Source organism: Nilaparvata lugens, chromosome 5 (genome assembly GCF_014356525.2).
Source record: "Nilaparvata lugens isolate BPH chromosome 5, ASM1435652v1, whole genome shotgun sequence".
Classification (NCBI taxonomy): Eukaryota; Metazoa; Arthropoda; class Insecta; order Hemiptera; family Delphacidae; genus Nilaparvata; species Nilaparvata lugens.
In genome coordinates, this window is record NC_052508.1 from 35,534,117 (window position 1) to 35,559,177 (window position 25,061).

General features: G+C 34.9%; 2 protein-coding genes across 2 annotated transcripts; both read right to left on the minus strand.

The window, feature by feature from the left end:
* Nucleotides 1–1,769: 1,769 nt before the first annotated feature.
* Nucleotides 1,770–24,746, minus strand: LOC120351604. The gene is made up of 2 exons (XM_039429464.1): nt 24,423–24,746; nt 1,770–3,579 (listed from the first exon to the last, which is right to left on the minus strand). The coding sequence occupies exon 2, from the start codon at nt 3,561–3,563 to the stop codon at nt 1,770–1,772; it is 1,794 nt and encodes a 597-aa protein (XP_039285398.1). The 5' UTR covers nt 3,564–3,579; nt 24,423–24,746.
* On the minus strand, nt 10,091–11,937 carry LOC120351336. Its single transcript, XM_039428265.1, has 2 exons — nt 11,445–11,937; nt 10,091–10,545 (listed from the first exon to the last, which is right to left on the minus strand). The coding sequence occupies exons 1-2, from the start codon at nt 11,649–11,651 to the stop codon at nt 10,372–10,374; spliced, it is 381 nt and encodes a 126-aa protein (XP_039284199.1). The 5' UTR covers nt 11,652–11,937; the 3' UTR covers nt 10,091–10,371.
* Nucleotides 24,747–25,061: the final 315 nt, after the last annotated feature.

Here is a 25,061-nt window from a genome sequence, read left to right on the forward strand (position 1 = left end):
CTCTCAATGAATTTATCTGTGTAAGCACTGATGTAAGATCACCAAGGAAACACTGGGATACATTAAAATCAGAAATAAATATAAAGTGCTCTGTAACATTGATGTAATGGTATTGAGTGAAATTAATTTAAGAAAGGAAGAAGTTGATTTATGTGGGATTCCTGGATATTACAATGTTTTTAGGTGTGGGCAGGATGGTTGAGGGGCCGGAGGATTAGGTGTCTTTTATAGAGAGAATTTAAAAATAGAGCATATAGATTATGATTTCGTATCTGCAGAATTATTATGATTGAAAATCGATAGCGGGGAAAAATAAATATTAATAGTTGCATTTTATCGACCCCCTGATCAGAATATAAATCAATTTAACGAAAAATTGGAAAAAAATCTTGAAATTAATAAAATTAAAAACAAAAAGAATTATTATAATGATAGGTGACATTAATGTATGTTATTTGATATATATGGAGCAGAGGATTACCTGGGTGTGTTGTATTCTACTGGTCTATATAATAGTATCCAGAGGCCCACTAGAGAAGAGTTTTATAATGATGTGTTGGTTTCATCTTGTTTGTACCATGTAAATGTTAAGGTGGACAATGAAAATTCCTATATATCTTTCCTGGTTGAGAATGAAATATCGCATCACTATTGGTCAGGAGTGAAAATAATTTCAATTGAATATCTTCTTATAGATAACATAGAGAACGACTATAAAAATATTATTAGCACTAAAAAAGAAAATACTAAAAAAGTTAATGACTTAATCCAAAAAGAAAACTGGTGGCCAATACTAGATTTGAGAGAACCATCAGATATATATATATATATATATATATATATATATATATATATAATATGGTCCTTGAAAAATTTAACAACATCTATGATAAAAGTACTACCTATTAATATTAAAATAAATTAAAAACAAGAACAGAATCCTTGGTTCAATAACAATATCAAGCAATTGGTTGAAAATAAAAATCTCACATGGTAAATGTTGAAGAGAGATGGAAAAAATGTGGGATTGAGGAATCAATTTAAACGAACTGACAAATAAGATTCATATAGAAAAAATAAATTATTATCATAAATTGTTTTCTAAAAACTTCAATAACACAAATAAAAACTTGGGGAATTATCAATCAAGTTATCAATAAAAAAACGAAAACCAACAATAATAGAATCAATGAAGAGTAATTTTGAAGTGATAGATGATAAGAGCATACAAGACTTGACGGAAAAATTGAATTTTTTTGAATTGAATTGAATTTTTTTTTTGTGTTATTGAAGTTTTATAAAATTAATGTGATTATAAAATAATTTCAAATTTATTTAGCATCCTTGGAAGAATGGGAGACATATTACTCTAGGAAAGAAAGTGATAAGAATTCAATCAATTTGGACTATGGAGGAGAGGAAAAGTCACAAATCCTTTCTTGTATGGTAATATATTCTTGTCGATCTTTCTAACTGGCCAACATTTCCAGTGTGAAAGATTTCTCACTTTGTAGATACCTAAATATGAGCTCGGGAGTGGGTTGTCATATAAATCAGACTAGTTAGTAAATTTCTTCCCAATAGCAACCATTTCTTTCCTCTCATTGGAGTATGCAAAATTGAACACCTTGATGATGTCACCTTTCGACAGTCCACAACAGGAATCTTTTTCTGCTGATGAAATTTTAAATTTCTCAAATACCAATGATTTATATTGTGGAGGACCACAAAGAGCCAGCAAAGGACCGCTGCTGTGTGCTGATTTTTCATCAAAAAATGGAAAGGTTGTTGATGCAATTATTTTCCCTTACATTTTCACATTGCAATGCGAATTTCTCTGCCAATCTTTTTGATGTTTGTTCCAGGGGCTTATTTTTCCCCCTGATAAATTTTTTGAGAGTTTGAAGGTGGTTCTCGAATTGAAACGCTGATATATCATTGAGGGTGAAACCTTCAATAATACCCACAAAGTTGTCAGCATCATCCACCAGATGGAATAGACCATGGAAATTGTGTGTGATCAGTTGAACACCATACAAATATGCGACCATCTTCACAAAATGCACTAACAATTTACGTGAATTATAACGAGCCTCTTCATCTTTACATATATTTGGACTGAGTAGGATTGTCATGGCAATATGTAATTCCAAGAAATTTGTGTACCTCTCATCATTTAACACTCCTTTCAAAACAACAGGACCAGCATAAATGAGGAACATCCTGAATTCAGTGGCTTTCCATCTTAGAAGAACTGTCAAATTTCGAAGTTTTCTGGCAAATTCTGACCGGAAAGCAGAAGCCAGCAAGTCAAGATTCCCTGACAGTGTGCATCTGTTGCTTCTTGACAACCTTGATGACTTCAAGGATTTAGTACCTGAAGTCCATGTAACAAGTAGTGTTCTTACAACTCCTAAGCATACCAAATGCATGTAATCAAGCACAAATGAATTTACAAAGTTTATGCTAGGAATTAATGATAAAGGCGTGTCTTTACTGCAGTAGTGTTTGTCAGTTTTGTTTTTGAAGTCTTCGTGAGTCCTAGGGCAATCTGACTCTAAGAAGACTCTCCTCTTCTCTACTGTTGTACCCTTTAATGTGCATCTTGTGCATGAGTAGAAGCCACCATGTCCAATTACACCCATTATGTAACTTTTAGCTGGAGCATCACAACAGAAACCAGCCAATGATATTTCTATATGAGCATTTTCAATGTCAACTCCTTCATTCAACAGTTTGTTGATTTCATTGACAAAGGGCATCAAAAACAGCTGAATACTTCTTGGTTTCTCTGCACCGTAGTAAATGCCCACTGTGATGACCTTTCCTCTCAATTTTTTAATATTCAATACTGATACAAGAATTGGGTACAGCTCCCCCTGGAAACTCTTAAAAGGTGGTAAGCCATCTACGTTCACTAGCAATTCAACTTTGTTGACATTTTCAGCAAGATTTGTCAACAGTGTTATTAATTGATCTTCAAGCCCCAGATGAACATAATAGCCTGGGTCAAGCTCATATTTCACCAGTTTGGTGGGAGTGTTAAGTACTGTCCTTCCACAACTCGGCAGATCCATAAAACATGCATGAGATTTTAAGCCCTTCAAAAGAGCATCCATGGAAGAATGGGTGACATTATAGTCAACAGCCCATTTCTGGAGGAATTCAATCATACTACTGTTCGATGAATCGATACTATGGCTAGCAAAGTTGCTAGATGTTGAAGGGGGGTCAACCTCTTCTGTTGGTGAACTATCAACTCCGCTGTTAGTATCATCAGAAACATAATTGGGCACTTCACTTTCACATGAACTAGAAGTGGGGGAAGAATGAGGTAGGAGAGGATGAACTTCACTCAAAAGGTTTGCATGGTGCTCTTCAGGGTCTATTTGTGGGATTACAATAGAGGAGGGAGATTTTGCCAATCCCTGAGGAGATGAGTTATCATCAGAGCTGCTATCAGACAGCCAAGATGTTGGCTGTTTTTGAGAATTATGACATCTCCTCCATTTTGTTGTTTTGGATAACCTATGATAGCCCAAACCAAATGACTCCTTCGACATTTTCAAGCTGACATAACTGTAAATTAAGAATTGCTATCAAAAATTTTATTTGAGAAGTCATCACTTGTAGTTGAGAAAAGTGAATTTTATTTGAGAAAGTATCATTTCAATTTGAGAACATATGAATTGAAATCGAGAAGTTGTCAGTTGTAATTGGGAAATGATTTTAAAAACGCATATGGGAAAAGAGCCCCTGAATGCAGAATACCATGTCTTCTGAATGCATTACCTTTAGAATTAAGAATATTAGATAGAAAACGTGATGTTCATACAAAGTTAAAATTATACTATATGAGAATGAATGATTAAAAGTAAAATTAGAATACATTCATCGAGATGCCAAAGAAGGTTATAAAATAATTATACAGTATGAACTTCTTACCTGAAGTTATATTTAACTGATGGTTTTATTAGTCTGAATGAAACGTAAATGTTTTGGCCACCAAACATAGATCCAGTTTATTAGTTGTGTTATTGGTTAGTGGAATTGAAGTTGTAAACAAATTAACAAAGAGGAGTCAAGGAAAATAATGGGCTATGAAAGGATCAATGAAGCTGTCTAGGTTATAAAATTTATTGAAATAGTACAAAAGCAAGTTGAAGAAGAACATATTTAATTTAAAATAAAAATATCTTAGTCTCTTTTTTAATGAAAATATTTGGTACAGTTGAAAAATGTATATAGAGGATAAGTTTAACATTGTACGTACTTAGTTATTAATAAATAATAAAGTTTAAGGTTACTTTGGAGGTTAGGACGTTGTGAAAAAAAATGCAATGCATTCTAGATCTAGAGGAGCAGTGAATGAATAGTTATTCGGTTAATTGATTGCTATGAATAAATGGTTACATAGAGTGGTCTAATATCTTCCTGTGATGCAAATTGAAATGGAAAATAAATAATAGTGAAAATCGATATTTATGTGTACATCGATATGAAAAGTTGACTGAACATTCTACTTGGACTCTATTGTGGAAAAATAATAATAATATTTGTTAACGGTAAATCAACATCTTGACATCCTGTTGAAAATTTAATATTCTTCGCAATTGAATCAAATTCGTTAAATGAAATTCCCATCAAGAGACGAGTTAATTTTTTGAATTTTGAAAAACCATAACACTGCATGTTAACGGCTTCCCAGATGTTTGACATGTGTGTCTGTTCAATAAATTAACAATATGCACGTGTTGTACCTACAACTTGAAGACAGTCGTGTCTCACCTGTATAAAAAAGATTGCACCACACACGTTGCTGTTGACACGTCTAGCTCTGGGCGAGTACTAAACTAAAAAGTGAGTGGGAATATTGAAATGAGAAATCATTTGAAGGCAGAAAAAGTTTATTTACACATTTCACCACAACTATTCATAATTTCATCTTCAATTTTAATTAACTTATCTATACACAAATTATGAGGACGATAATAACATAGATAGTCTCTTATGTCATTTAAATTAACCGTGCTTAGAAAAATGTCTTTCAATTGTTTCGCCAGACTATAATTTTCACAAGTTGATTTCCTAATTGCACTTTCACACTCATCATGCCAATCAATACAGTTTTTTAACCTCACTTCCAACTCGTTGTCAGCAGTCTTTCACTCTCTTGGATCCATGATAAGCGAATGAACAAAACTGAGTGTATGCAGGAACTATTATAGAGTAATTAAGTGGTCTTTCTTCATTAATTGCCGACAGACAACATGTACGTGCTTTATGCAGACTCAATGCATGCATGCAATAAACACACTGAATCTCTTTTCCGTTGTAGAAGAATCCATAACGAGCAAAGTTTCTTTTCTGCGAATTCGTGTACATCGCGGCCATTTTCATACTTTGCATTCGATTGTTTTCGCACAAGAAATTATTTGTTTGATACATATTTTTAAACAACAAAGAATTATAATGTTGAGCACTGAACAAGGCACACCGTTAATCTGGTCTATTTTTATGAATGTTACACACAGCATAACACCATGAACTAGTGAAAAAGCTGAAATCGGGTTTTGCAAAATCCTCTGGTATATATTGAACATTAGTATGTAATCTTCTTGAAAACTTTGCTTTCTCAGTTCCTTTTGTGAAAATTTTCTCATAACCTACAAGGAAATCACGTATTAATGAGTCAGTGTATTCTAAATCTCCATCCTCCCATTTTATTCTATGATAGTGACGTTCTAATCATGTTACATTGTTATACAATTTTGCACTCAATTCTGTCTTTGCAAATGGCGATTTGAAATGGAATACAATATAATTATTAAACTGATCAATTATGGCAAGTTCTTTCACAATAATTTGATTACAATCTTGTTTAAACCAGTGAAGATCAACCGTAGCAATTATCGTACTTGCTTGCTTGTCCACTTCTTTCTCTTTGCCGGCGGGCTCTTCGAATCCTCCATCTTTCTCCTCCTCTTCCTGTTTCTGCTCCTCCTCCTCCTCCACCTGCAGCGGCTTCTGGATCGGTGTACTGCACCTTGGTTCATAATAGAAACTATCGGAATCAAGATCACACTGGATACCAATAGACTGAGTTTGTGCCTTGTCCAAAATATCAGAACACAAAGAATAGGACATTTTAGATGTTACCTGTTCAAAGGTGAAACTGATAATGAACCAAATTTGTCAGAGTGCACACCTTATATAATATTGTAGCCGGTGCGCTCTATCAATAAAATTACTGAACTTCTTTCACCATGCTCGTCAGAGGTGTGTACTTCATCACACGATCGCTAATTGAAACGCAATAGGCAGAAGTATTTGCAGGTACTGCACTATTAAATTCCATTTCAATATGAACATCTGTTGATGATTTCAAATGACTTGCTTGGTGTGAACAATCTACAACAATCAGTGGTGTTGATTCACAAAACGTTTTAAAGTCAATTTCTGTTCCGAGTTTGCTATTGATTGAATGATTATAATACGAGGGCGCAAAATCCAAAAACATCTGGTATAATACCTCTTTTTTACCTAGCAGATTTTCATATGGATAATACTCGCTGTTCAAATATACTTTAACATTGTAAATACCGCAGCTATCGAAATAAGATATTGATTTTTTAATTTTACTCTTACGATCAGTTTGAAATGCAATTATAACGTATTTTGGACTATCAAAACTCGATGTGGTGCGAACTGCCCAAGAATGGTTAAGTGAATTTTGCAAATTTGGTAATTCACAAATTTCCCAATGTCGGAAACCTAATTTCAGTGGAGTGTCAGCATCGAGCAGTCTCAAAAATTTCAGTCTTACATGATCTTCTAAAGTTATGTAGGGCATTCTCCATTGCAGTTTTGTAATTTTCACACTAATGCTTGTTCCACTTGCGGACTCAACACAATTTAGGTCTGTCGGTGACCTCAATAAGACAAGTTCCTGTTTCAAATTCAAAATTATTCTTTGAAAATCTTAAAAAAACGGGAGGATTAATTTCAGCGGTACACAGAAAGTGAATTTATTATCTGTTAGCTCATATCCTGCTCTGTCAAAACCAGCCAGGTGATATGTGTTTTTATCGAGCGTATTCTTCACTAGTATAGCTTTAATTGTAGATGTTAATCCAATCAATCTTGATTTAGAAATTTGCTGACCTGCTAATTCATATCATATCTCATCAAAAAGGTTGCCGATTATGTTACTGCTTAATTTATAGTCTGCCGCAACTGGTGCATCGGCTGGGTCTGTTCCCGGTTTTGTACAGTTAACTGTTCCCTCAATAAATATGAATGATTTGCAAGGTAAAGAATAGACATCTAAAGAATTTATGCCAATACGTGCCTCGTCAGAGTTTCTTATTTCCTGTCCCGAATAAACTGTATGAGTGTGAAATTGGAATTTGGTTATATCATTATAAAACTGAAGGTCTGTCTCCACGTCCAGAATTTCACTAATTGCCGCCGCTCCTCCTAACATTCTGCCAATCAACTATAAAACCTAACTTTTCTAATATTCTCGCACTCTTAGCCGACAAAGCACGTTTGTTTTTAGGTGTTGATGCTCTCACGTTTGTCTCTCTAATGACATTGCGTGTACACGTCTTATTTGAACGTGGATTGAAAACAAGATAACCCATTACATTTACTTTTGTTTTTCACGTATGTGCAACCTAATTGTAATTGTATCTCCACGGAAATCAATAAACGATTCATTCTGGTCTGTTTACATTAATAGTTTGAATTTGATGTGTATTCAAAGGTACATAAATAATTGGTGATGGTACTTTGTTTATTAAATAGCCGCTAGGAACCTTTGGAAAAAATTTATAGATTATATTCTTTTGTTTTCCGTCAGAGTAACTACCACATGCTAAATTACACTCGAGTACAATACTACCAATGCTTGTTATGTTAACCAAATGCTGAGAATAATGTCATTTATTTGGTTCCAAAACAACATTATCAAAACCAAGTATCTTACCAATCGAATCAGTATGTGTTAAATCAATGGCTTTATCAGAATGAATTTCAATCTTCATAGTATCTACGTTTGGGTGTATAATAAGTTTATTCTTCTCATCAATATTCAATTTATTCTTTAAAGATTTTATAATATCCTCAACTTCATATGCACCCATATCCAGCTCAATTAATCTATCACCATATTTGAAGCTGGAATTTGTTCCTTTGTTAATGTTTGCAATACTATTGTAACTACAAAAATTAATCAATCCAATTTCCCATTCACAATTTTTATCCAATTCTATAATTTCTTGTAAATTTTCATAGAGGTTACTTGTGTTAGATCTTAATATGATAACAACCATCTTGTAATGTGTGTTCAGCACAAACACTTAATCACAACTGATTCGCAAGAAACAATAATGTAAGATGACCACAAAAATCGCTATTTAATGGTTGCATGTGCTCTACATTATAAAATATATTTACTCCAATTTCTTTTTTCCAATATTTGTCCAATTCGTATGGTGGTTGTAAATTTCCAATTGGATCAAAATACCAAACATTGGAACCAACTTTTTTATATGCAACCCAATGTGTACCATCCTTGCTTTCCCTCGCTAAATTCACAATGGCATTCTCGTTTTTTGGGTAATGTATCTAGCATATATATACCTCTTAGCCGAATCTGTAATAATTTTGATCAATCAATCGAATCATAATTACTCAATTCTCCTTCAATACTCATGTCTTCTTCTTCTTCTTCTTCTTCCTACTCTTCTTTGTTGTTCTACGTTTCTCAACTTGTTTTTGAGGGAATAAACTCACTCCATATGATGATGGGGGTGGTGGAGGGGGTGGAATTAAAACTCTCCCCCCACTAATACTGGGAAAAGGCTTCAAAAAATACCCTTTTCCTGCAATATGCTTTTTCAACTGAGCTATAGCTTTGCGTCTAATATCATTACTATAACTTCTCCTCTCATTCTTCCCCTTCTTCTTCTTCTTTCTCAAAGACCCACCAAATGCTGCTTTAGCTTTCATGACGTTTGTAACAAGATAGCTAAGTGCTTTCTTGGCAGGAGGTGTTTGTGGATTTTTGAAAATGTCCCACGCAGCGCTTGCTAGAGCTCTGTCAGCTACCGCTCGAGTTTTATTATCACTATTTTGCGTATACACTATATCATGTACCTTACAGGCTCTATCTAATGAATTTATACCTTGATCACCTCTCTTAAACCTTTCATTAACCTTTGTGCCTGGGCCACACCACTGGTATCCGGGAATATGAATTTCATCCTGCAGGTTATCAATTACCTTATTTAAAATAGTTGATGTGACATTACCTGCCAAACCTGACACACCCTTAAAAAGTTTTGCCGCTGAACTCAAGATTCCTTTACCTCATTTCCTCGAACTCTGCTTTCTCCTACATACCATTTTCTTACCTTTCAACTGAATGGTTGAACATTAACTGAGGTTAATTAATTAATTAATCATTACACCAACTTAATCAAAAGAAAATTGAATTGGTTTAATTTTCAATCGAGTTGGAAATGAATTCACACCATGTATCAGATTGCTATGATACATTGCTTGATTGATAAGAATATTATTTCAAATAACAAATAATCTGAAAAGGTGAAGGCAATTTGAAAAGGGGGGAAATGACGCCACCATCGTGCGCCCACCCACATCTGCAGGAACACGTGCCAAAACAGATGTGGGAGGGAGTGAGCGAGTCACTGAAGCGAGCACTATGCTGTACGGCTGTGTGTGTGTGTGTGTGTGTGTGTGTGTGTGTGTGTGTGTGTGTGTGTGTGTGTGTGTGTGTGTGTGTGTGTGTGTGTGTGTGTGTGTGTGTGTGTGTGTGTGTGTGTGTGTGTGTGTGTGTGCGTGTGTGTCTGTGTAGCAGTAAAGACTAGTGAGCATGATTGCAACAAACTATAAAAGGGGCGCTCACCTTATTTAAATATCATTCACAACAGAGTGTAAGCAGGTGAACCATTTCTTCTGTGTGTTTCTACTATTCATTGTGAACTTATCAACAACAACAACAACAGGTAAGAATTGAAAACAATTTTTTATCAAATATGTACACAATTTATTATTATTATTAATCACTACATTATAATATACTACTACTACTTGTAAAGCTTGTCACCACAACATGGTATGAGAATAAGATTGTTAAATTTTAACAATCTTAACGTCAGTCCATGTAGCGGTGACATGCTTCACCACTATTCCTAAATTCTTACAATTACTATTAAATTTTACAACTTGAGCAGGAGAAATTATGGAAGAAAGTCTCTGAGGTAGATATACCTCAGAGATTTTCTTTGTGGATGAAATGTTTATTTTTAATATTATGCGCCTGCCATGGTGGTTTGTCTCCTCTCAAGCCGAGATGATGCTGTGCGGCACATCTTCCGCCAGCTCGCGGAGAGGAGTCCATGGTTTAGCCATTGGTGCATTAACGATTCTCACGAACTCCATCTCATCCTCCTCCCCTCGCCGCAGTTCCTTCATCAGTGGGACCATGGATGAGTTCTCGTCCATTCCAGCATGTTTCTGTTGAAAAATATTTGATTAGTGTCTTATTTGTTTCAGATTATCATCATACTAGAGAACTTGATCAATAGATTATTGATCTCTACTTCAGATTATTGTCATAATCTCAACTTGACATCATCGAATTGGCATTCTCTGCATAAAGTGAGTAATATCAGTTATTGAAATAATATTTCCTTGCTATCAAATAATTTATGCATGATCGATTACTTTAAACAATAATAACTCTTAATTCAATTTCTAATCAGTTCAAATAATATTTCCTTGCCATTAATTTCTAATCATTTCAAATAATATTGGTAACAAATAATTGTTGCATGATCGATTACTTTAATCAATAACATCTCATAATTCAATTTCCAATCACTTCAAATAATATTCCCTTGGCATCAATTTCTAATCATTTCAAATAATATTGGTGACAAATAATTGTTGCATGATCAATTACTTCAATCAATAATATCTCATAATTCAATTTCTAATCACTTCAAATAATATTCCTTGGCATCAATTTCTAATCATTTCAAATAATATTGGTGACAAATAATTGTTGCATGATCAATTACTTCAATCAATAATATCTCATAATTCAATTTCTAATCACTTCAAATAATATTCCCTTGGCATCAATTTCTAATCACTTCAAATAATATTGCTAACAAATAATTGTTGCATGATCATTCTAATCAGTTCAAATAATATTGGTAACAAATAATTGTTGCATGATCATTCTAATCAGTTCAAATAATATTTCCTTGCCATCAATTTCTAATCATTTCGAATGATATTGGTATTAAATCATAATAATCAAAGGCTTGTATGTGCACAGATTTTTTCAACAATCAATCATGGAAAAAAATCTGTGCACACACAAGTTAATAATATTTGTTGAAACTAACCTTTGTTTGTGAGAAGATTGACTCGTCCTCATCCCCGCTAACTTCAGCCTCCTCCTCAAACATCAACTTCCGCTTCCCCTGCTTCTGCCTGTTGTTCGGTAGAGTAGTTAGCACCGCTCGCCGCTGTGCCCAGGTAGCAGCTGGAGCCAAGCGTTGAATAGGACTGTCCCCCAGCACGATCTCGCCGCCCGGTGATGGTAGTTCCATGTTGAGTGGAGCAGGTGCAGCAGCAGCGGACGACTCAGCAGCAGCAGCAGCGATGGCAGCTTTCCGCTGCTAGTAGTTGAGCACGCGCTGGTGTGCTGGTGGGCTATCTGGCAGCACGTATGATGGAGAAGATGTTGATGGAGAACTCATCGTGAAGTGCACTCAAAGTAGACTCAGATGTAAATGACAATTTTCCTCTCATCACTTCTGTTTATATACCATACGTTTCTCTCTCTGTTCCAGGCTCGTGCGAGTGAGAGCGAAGCATGCTACAAGGCGAAAAAAATTCAAATTTCTCCTCTACAACACGTGCTCCCACATTGTTATTGGCAACATTCAAATTTGTAAGTATTCTCTCTCCTATCACAAAAAACTGTCACTCAATCATACTATATTTTCGAATAGCATCCTTGTACATGTGTTAGAAGACGAAAAAAAAAATCTCGTCTAGAACTCTGCATGGGATGGTGTCTGCCCACACCTGCTAGAAGCTGAGGAAAATCTCCTCCATGTCAACTCACTCAAACATATTTTGAATAGCCTCTCATGATGCTTATTGATTTCTAATATTATCAGTTATGAAATATTTCATTGTTTTCACAGCATTCTCTCACCTCTCAACATAGGGCTCACCCAAACATTTTTTGAATAGCATTCTCGCCTCTTGATTGATTTCTTATATTATCAGTTATTAAATATTCTATTGTTTTCACAGCATTCTCTCAACATGGCTTCCGATCTCATAACCAGTTGAGCTCTCGTCGAGGCAACACACCTGAGAGGTTAACGAGCAATCTGAAAGGAAGCATAGCCGGTATCTACAGCTGAGAGGCTAGCTCACAATTGAAAAGGAAGCATAGCCACCTGTACATCTACAGTCAAGGAGATTCACACAGCATCACCCAACACATGATTTTATCCTCTGTGGAGGAGAGGAAAATTGTTCTCGGAGGACAATATTTGTCCTCTGAGGACAGTTTTTGTCCTTGGAGGGGAGGATTTTTGTCATTGGAGGACAATATTTGTCCTCGGAGGACAATTTTTGTGCTCGGAGGATAAAAAACCTTCTACAACATACTGCATGCATGCGATTTTAGCTCATCTTTACGGTATATCCGGATAATCCTCCCCCCGCTCTTCTTTCTCACACTCTTCATATAAACAAAACGGTAAATGCATTACTTTTTCAAATATATTCTCGATAATATATTTGCAATAGACACATTGCAGATAGAATGGATTTTTATGTAAGAAATAACCATTTCTCGCAAAATACTCTGCTTTATCGGATAATGATTAACGATAGTCACAATGTAGATGATGCTTTTCAAAATACTCTCCTTGAACGGATGAATCTTCTACATGATTAAAAGTTAAATATCTCTCTTCATATTGACATAGAATATTATTATCGAAATTCTCCTCTTCAATTGTTATATTATATTTCCTTCTACAGTTCGGGCTGTACCTTGCATGTTCTATTGCTGGTATGTCACTTTCTTCCCATTTTCCCAAACAAATTGAACAGAATACACATCGCACAATGTCTGGCACAGATGAGAATATAAATCCCTCTTTCGCCATGTTTTCCGTGGACAAATGCGGAGAAGATTTTGTCCATCTTTTATCAAAAGATAATAATCTTAATCTTTCATGCAACATTATGTGATCTTGAGATATCATTTCCACACACAGCCTTCTTCTACCAATGCTGATTCACAACTGATTCAAAAACATACATGAAACTCTAATTCTATGTCAACCTGATCGTTATTCTTTCGTTTTTCGTATAGGTAAGAAATCACCTTGCTATGCTTTCAACAAAGACTGTTTCAATGAGGCATAGTCCACCACCTCATCTCGCATCAGCAGTCTTTGACAACATCCAAATCTTCTCTCGATAAGTCTGTATGAGCTCATTTCTCAACTTTCTTACTATAAATACCACTGCATTGATCTGCATTCGTTTAGTTTGATAGTGTCAATGGTGCAATAAACATGGATACTTCTAAGGTGTTATGTACCTATGCTCTGTGGTAATAAAATCAAGTCTAGCAATGAGTGGTTCGGTTTGTGGCTTCTATCAGAAAACTTGTGTGATGACAACCTTGTGACAGACATTGGAAATATTGATTACACTGCTGGGGAAGAACTGTTTGTGCAGGATGACTCAAATCTTGTGCCTATTACAGAACCTTTTTGTGACAATATTATGCTTGTGAAAATCTGTGCTTTGGATGATTGTGAGGCAATGGATAAGAGACGCTTCGTTCTAAAAAAGGATATATGTGATGCATTCAACTTATATTTGAGAGGCAAATTCTCTAATATGCTGTCAGCTAAACATGGAGTCAAAGCAAAGCTGGCTTACCTATTGGACAGTGGAAGTGATATGTGTCAAAAGATTCTACAAGTGCTTGGCAAAGATAATTACAACGAGGTGAAACAAAAATACCAGGAACCAGTAGAGATACCTTGCAAAGTGGAGCTTGCAGATGTCTCAATTGTTACATTGATGGAAAAGCTACCGAGATTATTGGAGCAGCTGAGAAAGGAGCATTTCTATCTACTAGACTCGGGCATAACACAGGACTTTGCTGGAATATTCAACAAGAATGGGATGTGTGACTTTCTAACTACAAATCATCGTTTCTGCTTTCAAGGAGAATATAAAGAAGACTATAATGTGATATCAGATAACAATAAAACTTTTGGGATTGATTGCTTGAGTTGGGTCAATAGTAATGCGAGGGTGAAAATTTATAATAAGTTTGTATGTCAAATAACAAGCTCTGGTGTAAATAAGCAGTTAGGCAACCATATTGTAGACTTTATTGACTGTCCAGATTCAAGATTACGGGAAACTTTCACCTCTCCTGCAGCTAAAATGCATGGTATTACATGTTTGGAAGCTACAATCTATAACTATAGTTTAACAAATAGAGACAATAGCAAAACCTTTGACCCTATTCGAGATAGCTTGTCACTTTTGAATGATAGTAGAAATTATTTCCAAAATGCTCCAATTTATTCTGTGTCCTTGGCCAAAATGTGGAGGAAACTGACAGATAATTTGAAAAATAGTTGTTGTCTGGTCTATAATGATCTTCTACAGTATGTTTACTGGAGTAATAGCAATACCAGCAAATTGACTGGAGTACAAGTAAAGCTTCCCACTAACACACAACATAGAAATAAAATAATTTCTTATGTTATCCCTGCATTCAGTTTCAATTTACTACCTATCAATTATGCGGAAATTTTTGAGGATCCATCAAACAAAAATAATGTCAGTTTCTCACAAAAGTGCTATATTAAGAGTGGTGAGGCATATTTCTCCAAGTCAACCACAGTTTTCTCTACCATATCCAAAGTTGTTGACCTAGATGAGTTGGGGCTTGTAGCGACATGTAACTTGATACCACAAGTCTTAAGAAAACGAGCAAACATAACCTGTAAGCTTCCTCCATACCCTGTTAAAGAGATACAGCCCTTCTCTCCTATCACGCTGCTATCACCCAAGAAGCGTAAGCTAGAACTGGATGAAATTGATCTAAAACGGAGGAAAATTGAGTTTTTTGAAGCCACACAGTCATTTAGGGATCAGCATAAGCAGCTAGAACAATTTGAGGAAGGAATAGAAAATTTGAGAGAGGAACTTGAGCCATATTTCCATTCACGTTGGCAAAATTTTGATCTAAGTGGAGTGTACAATGTGACTGCATTTACTGTGAATAATACTGGGAAATTCCCATATGTAGGTGTACTAGGGGAGGAAGATGGTTTGAAAAACGTTTACTTTGTAAAGGGGTACCATAAGAATATTTTTATTAAAGCATACAAAGCTATCGAAACTCTCAAAAAAGAGGGTTATTTTGTAATCCCTTACACTGACAAAAAAGAAATAATTCGTCTACCAAGGGAAGAGAAAATTTGTGTAATTACAGTCAATGGTATGACAAGCTATAATGGTCATACATTTCCTAGAATAGAATCAGTTAAGTTTCTGCCAGATGTTTGGAAAAACTTGGAAGACACCCCCTTCACACAGAAAGAAGTGGAGCAGTATAATAACATCACAATGCTGGAAATTAAAGGGAAAGTAAAAGTAGGACAGTGCAAAAGATTAGAAGAGTTACCAGAAGGTACAGAGTTAGTCATCATTGCAATAAAAGAAGTGTACAATAGAAACAATACTCGGTATATTCTACAGTTTGAAAATCTGGAAGCATTGTATGTCTCAAACTATTGGTTAGAGGAAGAATTTGAAAAGCCAAACATGGATTTGAATTATAAAATTAGAATCAAGCTAGATGTTTCCAAATATACACCCAGTAGGAATAAGGAAAGAGTTACTTTCTGTATATGATTGGGCCATGCATATGCTTTGTTGTATGTAAATTAATTTAAAAATAAAGAAAATTATTGTAACATTTAGCGTTGACATTGACCCCTCTCCCCTTCTCCCGATTCCTCTCTCATTTTTTCTTTCCTGCTAAACGAGTGGAGGAGGTGGACAGAGGAGGAGAACGGAGGACAATTTTTGTCATCAGAGGACAATTTTTATCATTGGAGGACAGTTTTTGTCATCGGAGGACAGTTTTTGTCCTCGGAGGGGAGGATTTTTGTCCTCGGATTGAAAAATTTAATATGATGAGGTCCTATAATCACACCATGTATCAGATTGAATGTGCAAAAATCTTTTTGAGTCCTTATGACAATAAGAGATATATTGCTGAGAACGGTGTAGACACTTTACCTTTTGGACATTATAGAGTGCCAACAACACTCTGAACTGATTGCTCAGTATGTCCTACGAGGAGCATCCATCACCACTAATTTTGATTTTGTGTTGTAAATATGAATATTATTAGATCTAGGATGGCATTAGAACTTCATAGTGTACCACGCGTTAACTATCCCACTTGCAAATATGAGTTGAAAAGTGAAAAAGACTTGCTTCAAGCCGATCTCATTGAGATGAGCAGTTTATCACGTTTTGATAAAGGTTATAGGTATATCTCAGCTGTTATTAATTGTTTTTCAAAATTTGCATATTATGTACCATTAAAAGACAAGTCAAGTCAATCTGTATTTGATGCACTCGAGCCAATTATTTCTAAAAATAAGGGAGTTAAGTTGTTTCAATCAGATCAGGGAACAGAATTCTTTAATTCAAAAGTTAAAGCGTTATTAGATAGATACAGTATTAAACATGTTTTTAGCGATAAGAAAGCCTCCATAGTTGAAAGGTTTGATAGAACAATTAGAGCAAAAATTTATAGCTATTTAACTGAACGCGGAACCAAAAACTGGATATCACAGCTAGACAGTTTGGTTCGCGATTATAATGCAACAATGCACACTTCAATTAGAATGAAACCTAAAGATATGAGGAAAAAAGATCGTAATCGTGTTTTAATGTCTTTGAATTCTGCATTCAATAGACGATATAAATTGAAAAATTCAAAACCAAAATTTGAGCTAGAAGATGTACGAATCTCAAAGAAAAGGGTTCTTTTCGATGAATCTTATAACATAAATTGGAGCGCAGAGTATTTTGTAATTCATTCTATATTTCTTTCTCAACCTGTAACGTATAGCTTGCGAGATCTAAACAGAGAAGTAATTAGTGGTAGGTCTTACGGAGAAGAAATTAAAAAAACAGAATTAAACGAGTCGGAGAGACAAGTATATCTGATTGAAAAAATATTAAAGCGTGACAAAAAAGGATTGCTTGTTAAGTGGATTGGATTTTCAACGCCTAGTTATATTAGTAGAAGTCAACTATTAGATGAAAAATAATCTATATCACATTGTAATACATTCCATTCAGTGTAAATATGACAGAGATTTGGTCTAAATATAATACGTCTTTATCAAAAAACGCTTCTCAGTTCCATTTTAATCCGAAGTTTCATTTTCGTAATTCGCTAAGGCTTAGATAAGGGCAAGCAACAGATGCATTCTAGTAAAGAGGGTGCGGGAAAGAGAGGGAATGATATGTTGAAGTGAGAAACTTCTATCAGTGCATTGAAAGGGGAGAGCGAGCGCCTGTCGCTTGCATCCCGATGTGATAAGCTATACACACAGCCATGTGGTGTCTAGCGCACACCCTCCTCCTCCTCCTCCTCCCTGATAACTTACAAAAAATGATTAGTTCCTTATCAGATCACATGCTGTACACGTGTCTAACATGAGTAATATCCCGATCGTTAATTTTGACAAAGTTATAAGACAAGAAGAAATGCCAACATGGTGTAAAAATGGTAAGTTGTTACCTCATAATGCAAGGATCCTTATAATAGGCTCTTCAGGCTGTGGCAAGACCAATTAGCAATTTAATTTGATTTTTTCAAAGAATGGGTTGAGATTTAAAACTATTTACTTGCATACGAAGAGCGAGTATCAAGATAAGTACTTGTTTTTGAGAAAAGTCTTTTCAAAAATGAAAGATATTGAATTTCATATAAACAACAATTCTGAATCTATTCCTCACCCGAACAAAATATCAGAATATTCTTTAGCTATATTTGACAACTTACAACTTAATCATGTACCTCAAATAAGAGAATATTTTACTATGGGACGACATCATAATATTGACACTGCATATTTAATTCAGAGTTATGGAGCTACACAGAAACATTTCACTGGGGACAATGCAAATATGATTATAATCTTCAAGATAGATTTATTGAGTCTGAAATTAATTCACAGAGATCATGTTGGAGTAGATATTTCTTATAAAGATTTCGCTAAACTTTGTCATAAAGTTTGGGATTGTAAACCTCATAATTTTGTAACTATTATGACTGAGTGTGGAATTAATAGCGGCAAGTACCGAGATTCACTCGATACGTTTCTTACCGTTCAGTAGAGATTAATTCTTTGTGCAGTCATGTTGTCTAAAACACGCGCCAGCAGCAGAAAACTGAATAGAAAGAACATTGGTTTAATCGAAAAGATTAAGAAATTGAGAATAGTAATCAGCGACAAGCATAAAAGCTTAGTCAATTTTGAAAAACGATCGGAGGAATACAATAGGAAAACGCTCTCACCGTTGATAGAGCCCATAATTGAACTGGGAAAAAACAAATCTAGTTTTCACTCTAATCATGGTGTAAAACCAAAAAAGGAAGAGGTAAAAGAGGAAGAAGAGAGCATGGAGATTGATGATGATCAGTCGAGTTATGATAAAAGCTATGGGAGTTCAACAGGCAATCTTTTAAGCTCAACTAAATTTCAAAACAGTTTACTTGGTTCTAGTAAAAACGATGATGTGCTGTCACAATATCTAAAAAACGTTTCATGCGGAAAAATTGAATAATTCAATTAGTTATGGAATTTCATACAATTCTAAAGATGATGTGTATTATATTGGAAATCAGCAAGTAATATTCGATAACGGTTATATAGATATTTATAATGAAAGATTTCGTTTAACACATGGTCTACTTGAGTTATTATTCAGTTCAAGACCGAATTCGAATCTTTATAATCAGAGAGATCTGGATAAGTATAAAAAAATCTTAACACTTACAGGCATACATTTAGATCGAAGAGGCTATGTTAAACAGAATCAGGGAATTAAATCGCAAATGATTCAGAAGTTATTTCCCAGTAAAAAAATTAGTAAAAAGAAGGGATGGGGTTTATTGAAATTTGCAAAAAATAATTCTCATGATAGAATTTATCAATACTTTGATAATTTTGATGAATTAGTGGAAAGATTAAATTTACTCTATTCCTCAAAAGCTTCTGGAAACACTGGACATGATGTTGATATTGCCTCTATAATTGAAGAGCTAAAAGAAGCAAAACTAATTGTTTAGTGTTACGATGACTCTGCATCGATTCGGTCGGATTGATACACCTAGTGCTGGCGGTGGTAGTGGTGGTGCTGCTGCTAATCTTGTGTGTGATATTGACTCGATAACACAGAAAATAATCGAATCGATAAATCAACAAGGAATCAGCGAAGCTGTGAAATTTTATTTAGATTCGCAAATAACCAAACTCGTTTCGGAAAATACAAAGAATATTGGAGTGAGCATAATTGAAAGAGAACATATTCTAAGTTCATTACAAAATTTTAGCGCCAATATCGATAAAGTTATTGCAGAGAGAACTCTAACTTTAGAATCTGCTCTAGGAGAAGTGAAAACTTTAACAGACAGCTTTTCATCCCAGTTGAACAGTATTAACAACGATAAAGTTGATAAAGCTTATTTAGATGAGAAATTAAAAGTCATATCGGATAAAATTAAGAATTTGGAGGTGCTGGACAGAAACTATCTCAATACTAAATTGAAACAGCTTAGTACAGAAATTTTTACTAAAGTAAATGAAACACACCCATCGCCAATTGATAAGCAATATTTAGAATCTACTTTGTAGAAATTGACTAGTTCTTCATTAACAAAGGAAGAGTTTGAAAAACGATTATCTGAAATGGCGAGTGCAATAAAAGCTAATATTATGGACGGTATTGAACAATTCATTACAAAAGATGCTATTGCTATTATGATTAATCAAATTGCAGAAAAGTATGCAACTAAAAATGATATAGGAGATTTCATTAAGAAAAACAAGATGGAAGTTGCTGTGAAAAGCGTTCGTGATGAAATAGCTGAGGCAATTAAAAATTCGGAAGAGGGCCCTGTTATGAGACTGCAATGTTCGGCTCCATTCAAAGATTATCTTAATTTATTCATCCACAGAGTGGCCTACAATATCATGAGCGGATACGCATGCGTGAGTTTTAATATGAACTGGATGGAGGCCAAACAACATAACCTTACAGAAAATCAGGTAGCCGAAATTATTACAGAAAAAATGGGTTTAGCACAGTACAAAGGGGTCGTATTGAGTCCAAAAACATAAAATCTTGTAAAAGGATGACACTTGACATATTATGAGAGAGAGTGAAATTTGAAGCATAGTGAATTTAAACAGTTAAACACATGCTGCTTCAAGATGAAGGCGGTGAGTATAAAGGGTTTGGTCTCTGAAATTATGTGAAAGGATAACACTTGACATATTATGAGAGAGTGAAATTTGAAGTATAATGAACTTTAATGGTTAAACACATGTCGCTTCAACATGATAAATCAGTCTAGACATTTTTCATGCGTCTATGATTGAATGTAACGGTTTGACCCCGAAAACATAAAATCTTGTGAAAGGATAACACTTGACATATTATGAGAGAGCGAAATTTGAAGCACAGTGAATTTAAATGGTTGAACACATGCTGCTTCAACACGATAAATCAGTCTAGACATTTTCTCATGTGTCTATGATTGAATGTAACGGTTTGATCCCAAAAACATAAAATCTTGTAAAAGGATGACACTTATTATGAGAGAGAGTGAAATTTGAAGCATAGTGAATTTAAACGGATAAACACATGCTGCTTCAAGATGATGGCGGCAAGTATAAAGGGTTTGGTCTCTGAAATCTTGTGAAAGGATAACACTTGACATATTATGTGAGAGAGAAATTTGAAGTATAATGAACTTTAACGGTTAAACACATGTTGCTTCAACACGATAAATCAGTCTAGACATTTTTTCATGTGTCTATGATTGAATGTAACGGTTTTTCGATGCAGGAGTTATCGGACTTATCTGTAGAAGGGGACCTCACAGGGAGCAGAGCGCATGTGTCATTTGTCTGGACAAGGGAGTGTAGCATGCACACGAGCAGGTGCACGCGTCACTTTAGTCTAAATGGATGAACTGACAACATGTTGTCTAACTATTTCGATTGGAGAAGTTTCAACGAGTTCTCTGTAGAAGCAAATCCACTACTCGATTTGGGTTTTGAATTTTATCCTTATGATTGGTTTATGCTAACAAAGGTAACATTTGCCGAAAATGGCGAAATTCACCTTAAAATTATCGATGTTGATAGTGAAGGCAACTTTAAACACACTATTAAGTTGCCGAAAGAATATTCAGTGGTTTTGAATGAGGATAACATCAGAAGTTTTAATTCTCGTTCATGGGAATTGAATGTGAGCGGAAATCGTATCTTCTTAAGACAGTTTCATGGTAACTATGGACGTTGAGTATTATTTTGCCTGAGTGAAATAGGTCTGAGAATATGTAAGTATTTCTAGATATGCTAGCTCATTCCAAGTATACTTACATATTGTCGGAGAAAACACTTAAACAATAATGACTGGGATGTTTGTACAGCAAAAGAGCTCAATTTTTTACACATTCATAAACAGTTTGATTGAACTCTTGACTGTCAGTTGGAAACCAAGCATAATATGACCCATTATAGAACTTAGATTATTGTAGAGATTCACTAGTACAGTATAGCAATAGATTATTAAGCAATAGATGTAGAGAGAGTCATTGACCTCTCTCTCTCTGGATTCACTTTAATATGACAGTATAGTTGTGAGAGAGGGATTCACTTTAATCTGTCAGTATAGATGTAGAGTGAAGGATTCACTTCAATCTGTCAGCATAGCAATAGATGTGGAGAAAAGGATTCACTTCAATCTGTCAGCAAGGGAATTTTTTCCCCCTCAAAGGTAAATTATTTTTTCCCTCACTTTCTTTATCCCCCTCATCTATACTGGGCAAGGGGAAGGGAATAGAGAGAGAGAGAGAGAGAAAGATATATCTCTCTCTTTTCATCCCCCTCATCTATACTGGGCAAGGGGAAGGGGTTAGAGAAAGATATATCTCTCTCTTTTCATCCCCCTCATAACCACTTGGCAGGGGGTAGGGGAAATCTTTTTTTAGAACACACCCCAACACCCCCCACCCTGTGGGCGGTGGGAAGGGGTGGCGGGATGGACGAGGGGTGAGAGGGGGGAGGGGATTTCGAGCAAAAAAGCTTCCTTAAACTCTTGTTTTATATCTACTGACATGTCAATTGGAAAATTTTCTCATTTCAATTGATATCTTCTCATTTGCATTTGACGATTTCTAAAATACAATTCACTACTCTCAATTACATGTGATGACTTCCCAAATACAATTGACTATTCTCATTTACATCTGACATTCTCTCAATTACAAGTGACTATTCTCAAGTACAATTGATACTTTCTCAAATACAATTGATACTTTCTCAAATTAACTTGATACTTTCTCAAATAAAATTGGAAAAGGTGTAGTTGAAAGCAGGGAAAGGCAGGGAAAAATCACTGAGTTATTAGTTGCATGCAATTTATAAACCACTGGAAAATACTATGCTCTGTTGAGCGTTATGAATTGCATGCAAAGAATAATCCACTTGTCAGCTGATTAATTATTAATATGTGACTAGCGGGGGCACCCGTGCTTTGCTAAGGGAATTAAAGTATAAGATTAATTTTCCAAAATATTCATAATCCAAATTCAATCAAAATAGTTTATAATCCATCCATCACACAAACAAAGATATCTATAGCCTACTCCCAGAAAAAGCTCTGATTGAACTATAAAAAAGTTCAATGTAATAAGAAGGGACGTGTTTACTATTCATTTTATAAGTCTATACATTTCATATGATCAGCTCATCAGCTGAATGTCCTCGTCCCACCGTCCCTTCTGTATGAATCGCCCCTTACAGGTAGCCTACTTTTCAGTAACCATGGTCAGTAACAAAACTTTTTACGTTGTGAAATGGGGCCCTACCAGTCATTTCAATAAAGAATCAAACACCATAAATGTTCACAAGTTCAAATGTGGATGGCAGGTAGTGTAAAATAATTCAAGCATTCATTAAGTGGCGTAATACAGATATAATAATACCATAATATACTCAATAAATGATTGTAAATTCATAATAATTTAAGATGCTTAATTACAAGAGGCGGCTCATTTACCTTAGAGTCATTCTTTCACAAGCATGAAATATTCTTGTAATAAGTTCTTACACTATTATCTCGAGAGAATATTATTCAATTGATCAATATTACTGTAATTTCCTCAAAAATGTTTTCTAATTTACAAGTAACTTGAATTATACCGTATACATCTTATCAAAATTGATGGATATCGAACACCATATGTCAATAAACGGAACTTTAATTGCAATTTTCCCCAAAGTATGGATGGATATTGTACACCATGTAAAATAACGAAATTTTCAACATCATATTCATGGCACGAAACGAGAGACTTAAAAAACAATAAATTGAAAGTAACTGAAAAAAAATTTGCAGACAAGATTTTTCAATATTTGTTGTCCTCAGATTGGACATTGCACTCAATATTTTGTAACTCAACCCTATTTTCAAATTCACAATATATTTTTGTATGTAAACCGTGTTGTGGTTATTCTCATATCAAACTGCTATAATATTTCAACTATTATGATGAACAATTGTTTAAAATTCTATCAAAAGAGATATTACATGGAACGTCTTACTAATAAATTCAAAAGTAAAAATGGAGTTACTCTGTAATTTTATTCCAAATTATTTGTAAAAATAGGGCACTATTTATAAACGGGGAAAAACTTCTATCACTCCAGAAATCTCGGTCAAAAAATAAAATTTCAGACTCTGAAGCCTATTATTGTGAGATATTCTTTTATTTGCAATCTGACTACCTATGAGCAATATCAATTTTTCTCTTATCGTTTTTATTTTTGAGTTATGCTGTGTAGATTGAAAATTCTCATTCAAATTTTCAGTCAAGATCTCGAAACAATGCAGGATCTGAGGACATCAAAGTCAAATTTGTGAATTGTTCATTAAACTTTTTAAATGGAATTAAATTAATTTATGATAGGAAAACAATTTTAATTCTCACTCACCTGATCAGACGTCGAAACACACGCTAACAGGAACAAACACTGCAACAGGAAAAACAGCAAACGCTAACAAACCACTTCTTGAAGGAATGTCTTGAACTCGAACGAAAGACCAGCCAGAGACGAATGCTGAGCAGAAGTGGTTGCCTTATTCGAAAAGAAATATCCACCCCCTCCCTACTTCAACCTGATAGTTGTGGAAGTGGTGGTTGGATACAATGCCATGTATATACCGTTATAGTATTAAATAGAAAGTTTAGGGGTGTGTGTGTGTGAGAGAGAGAGTGTGTGTTTAACCCTTAGTATGTGTGTGAGAAAGTGAGACTGTGTGAGGAAGTAGCTTACGTGTGTGAGAGAGAGAAGATGTGTGTGTGTGAAGTGAGTTGGACTTTGGGTTCTCAGAGTTTTTCTTAAGTCATCAGCCCAGGCTAACTTCTCTTTGTTGGAAGAATTGAAAATGCCAAATGCCCTACTAGAAAATGAAATACTATCTTCTCCTTGAGCAGAAAGCTGTTCTGTTTTACCGTACCTCATAGATTGCTGGTTCAAAAAAGGGTCTACCAAAAATAGGGAATTGATTTTTATTCATTGGAAAAGTTGACATTTACTTGAGGTAGATGAGTTTTGCATATTTGTATTTGC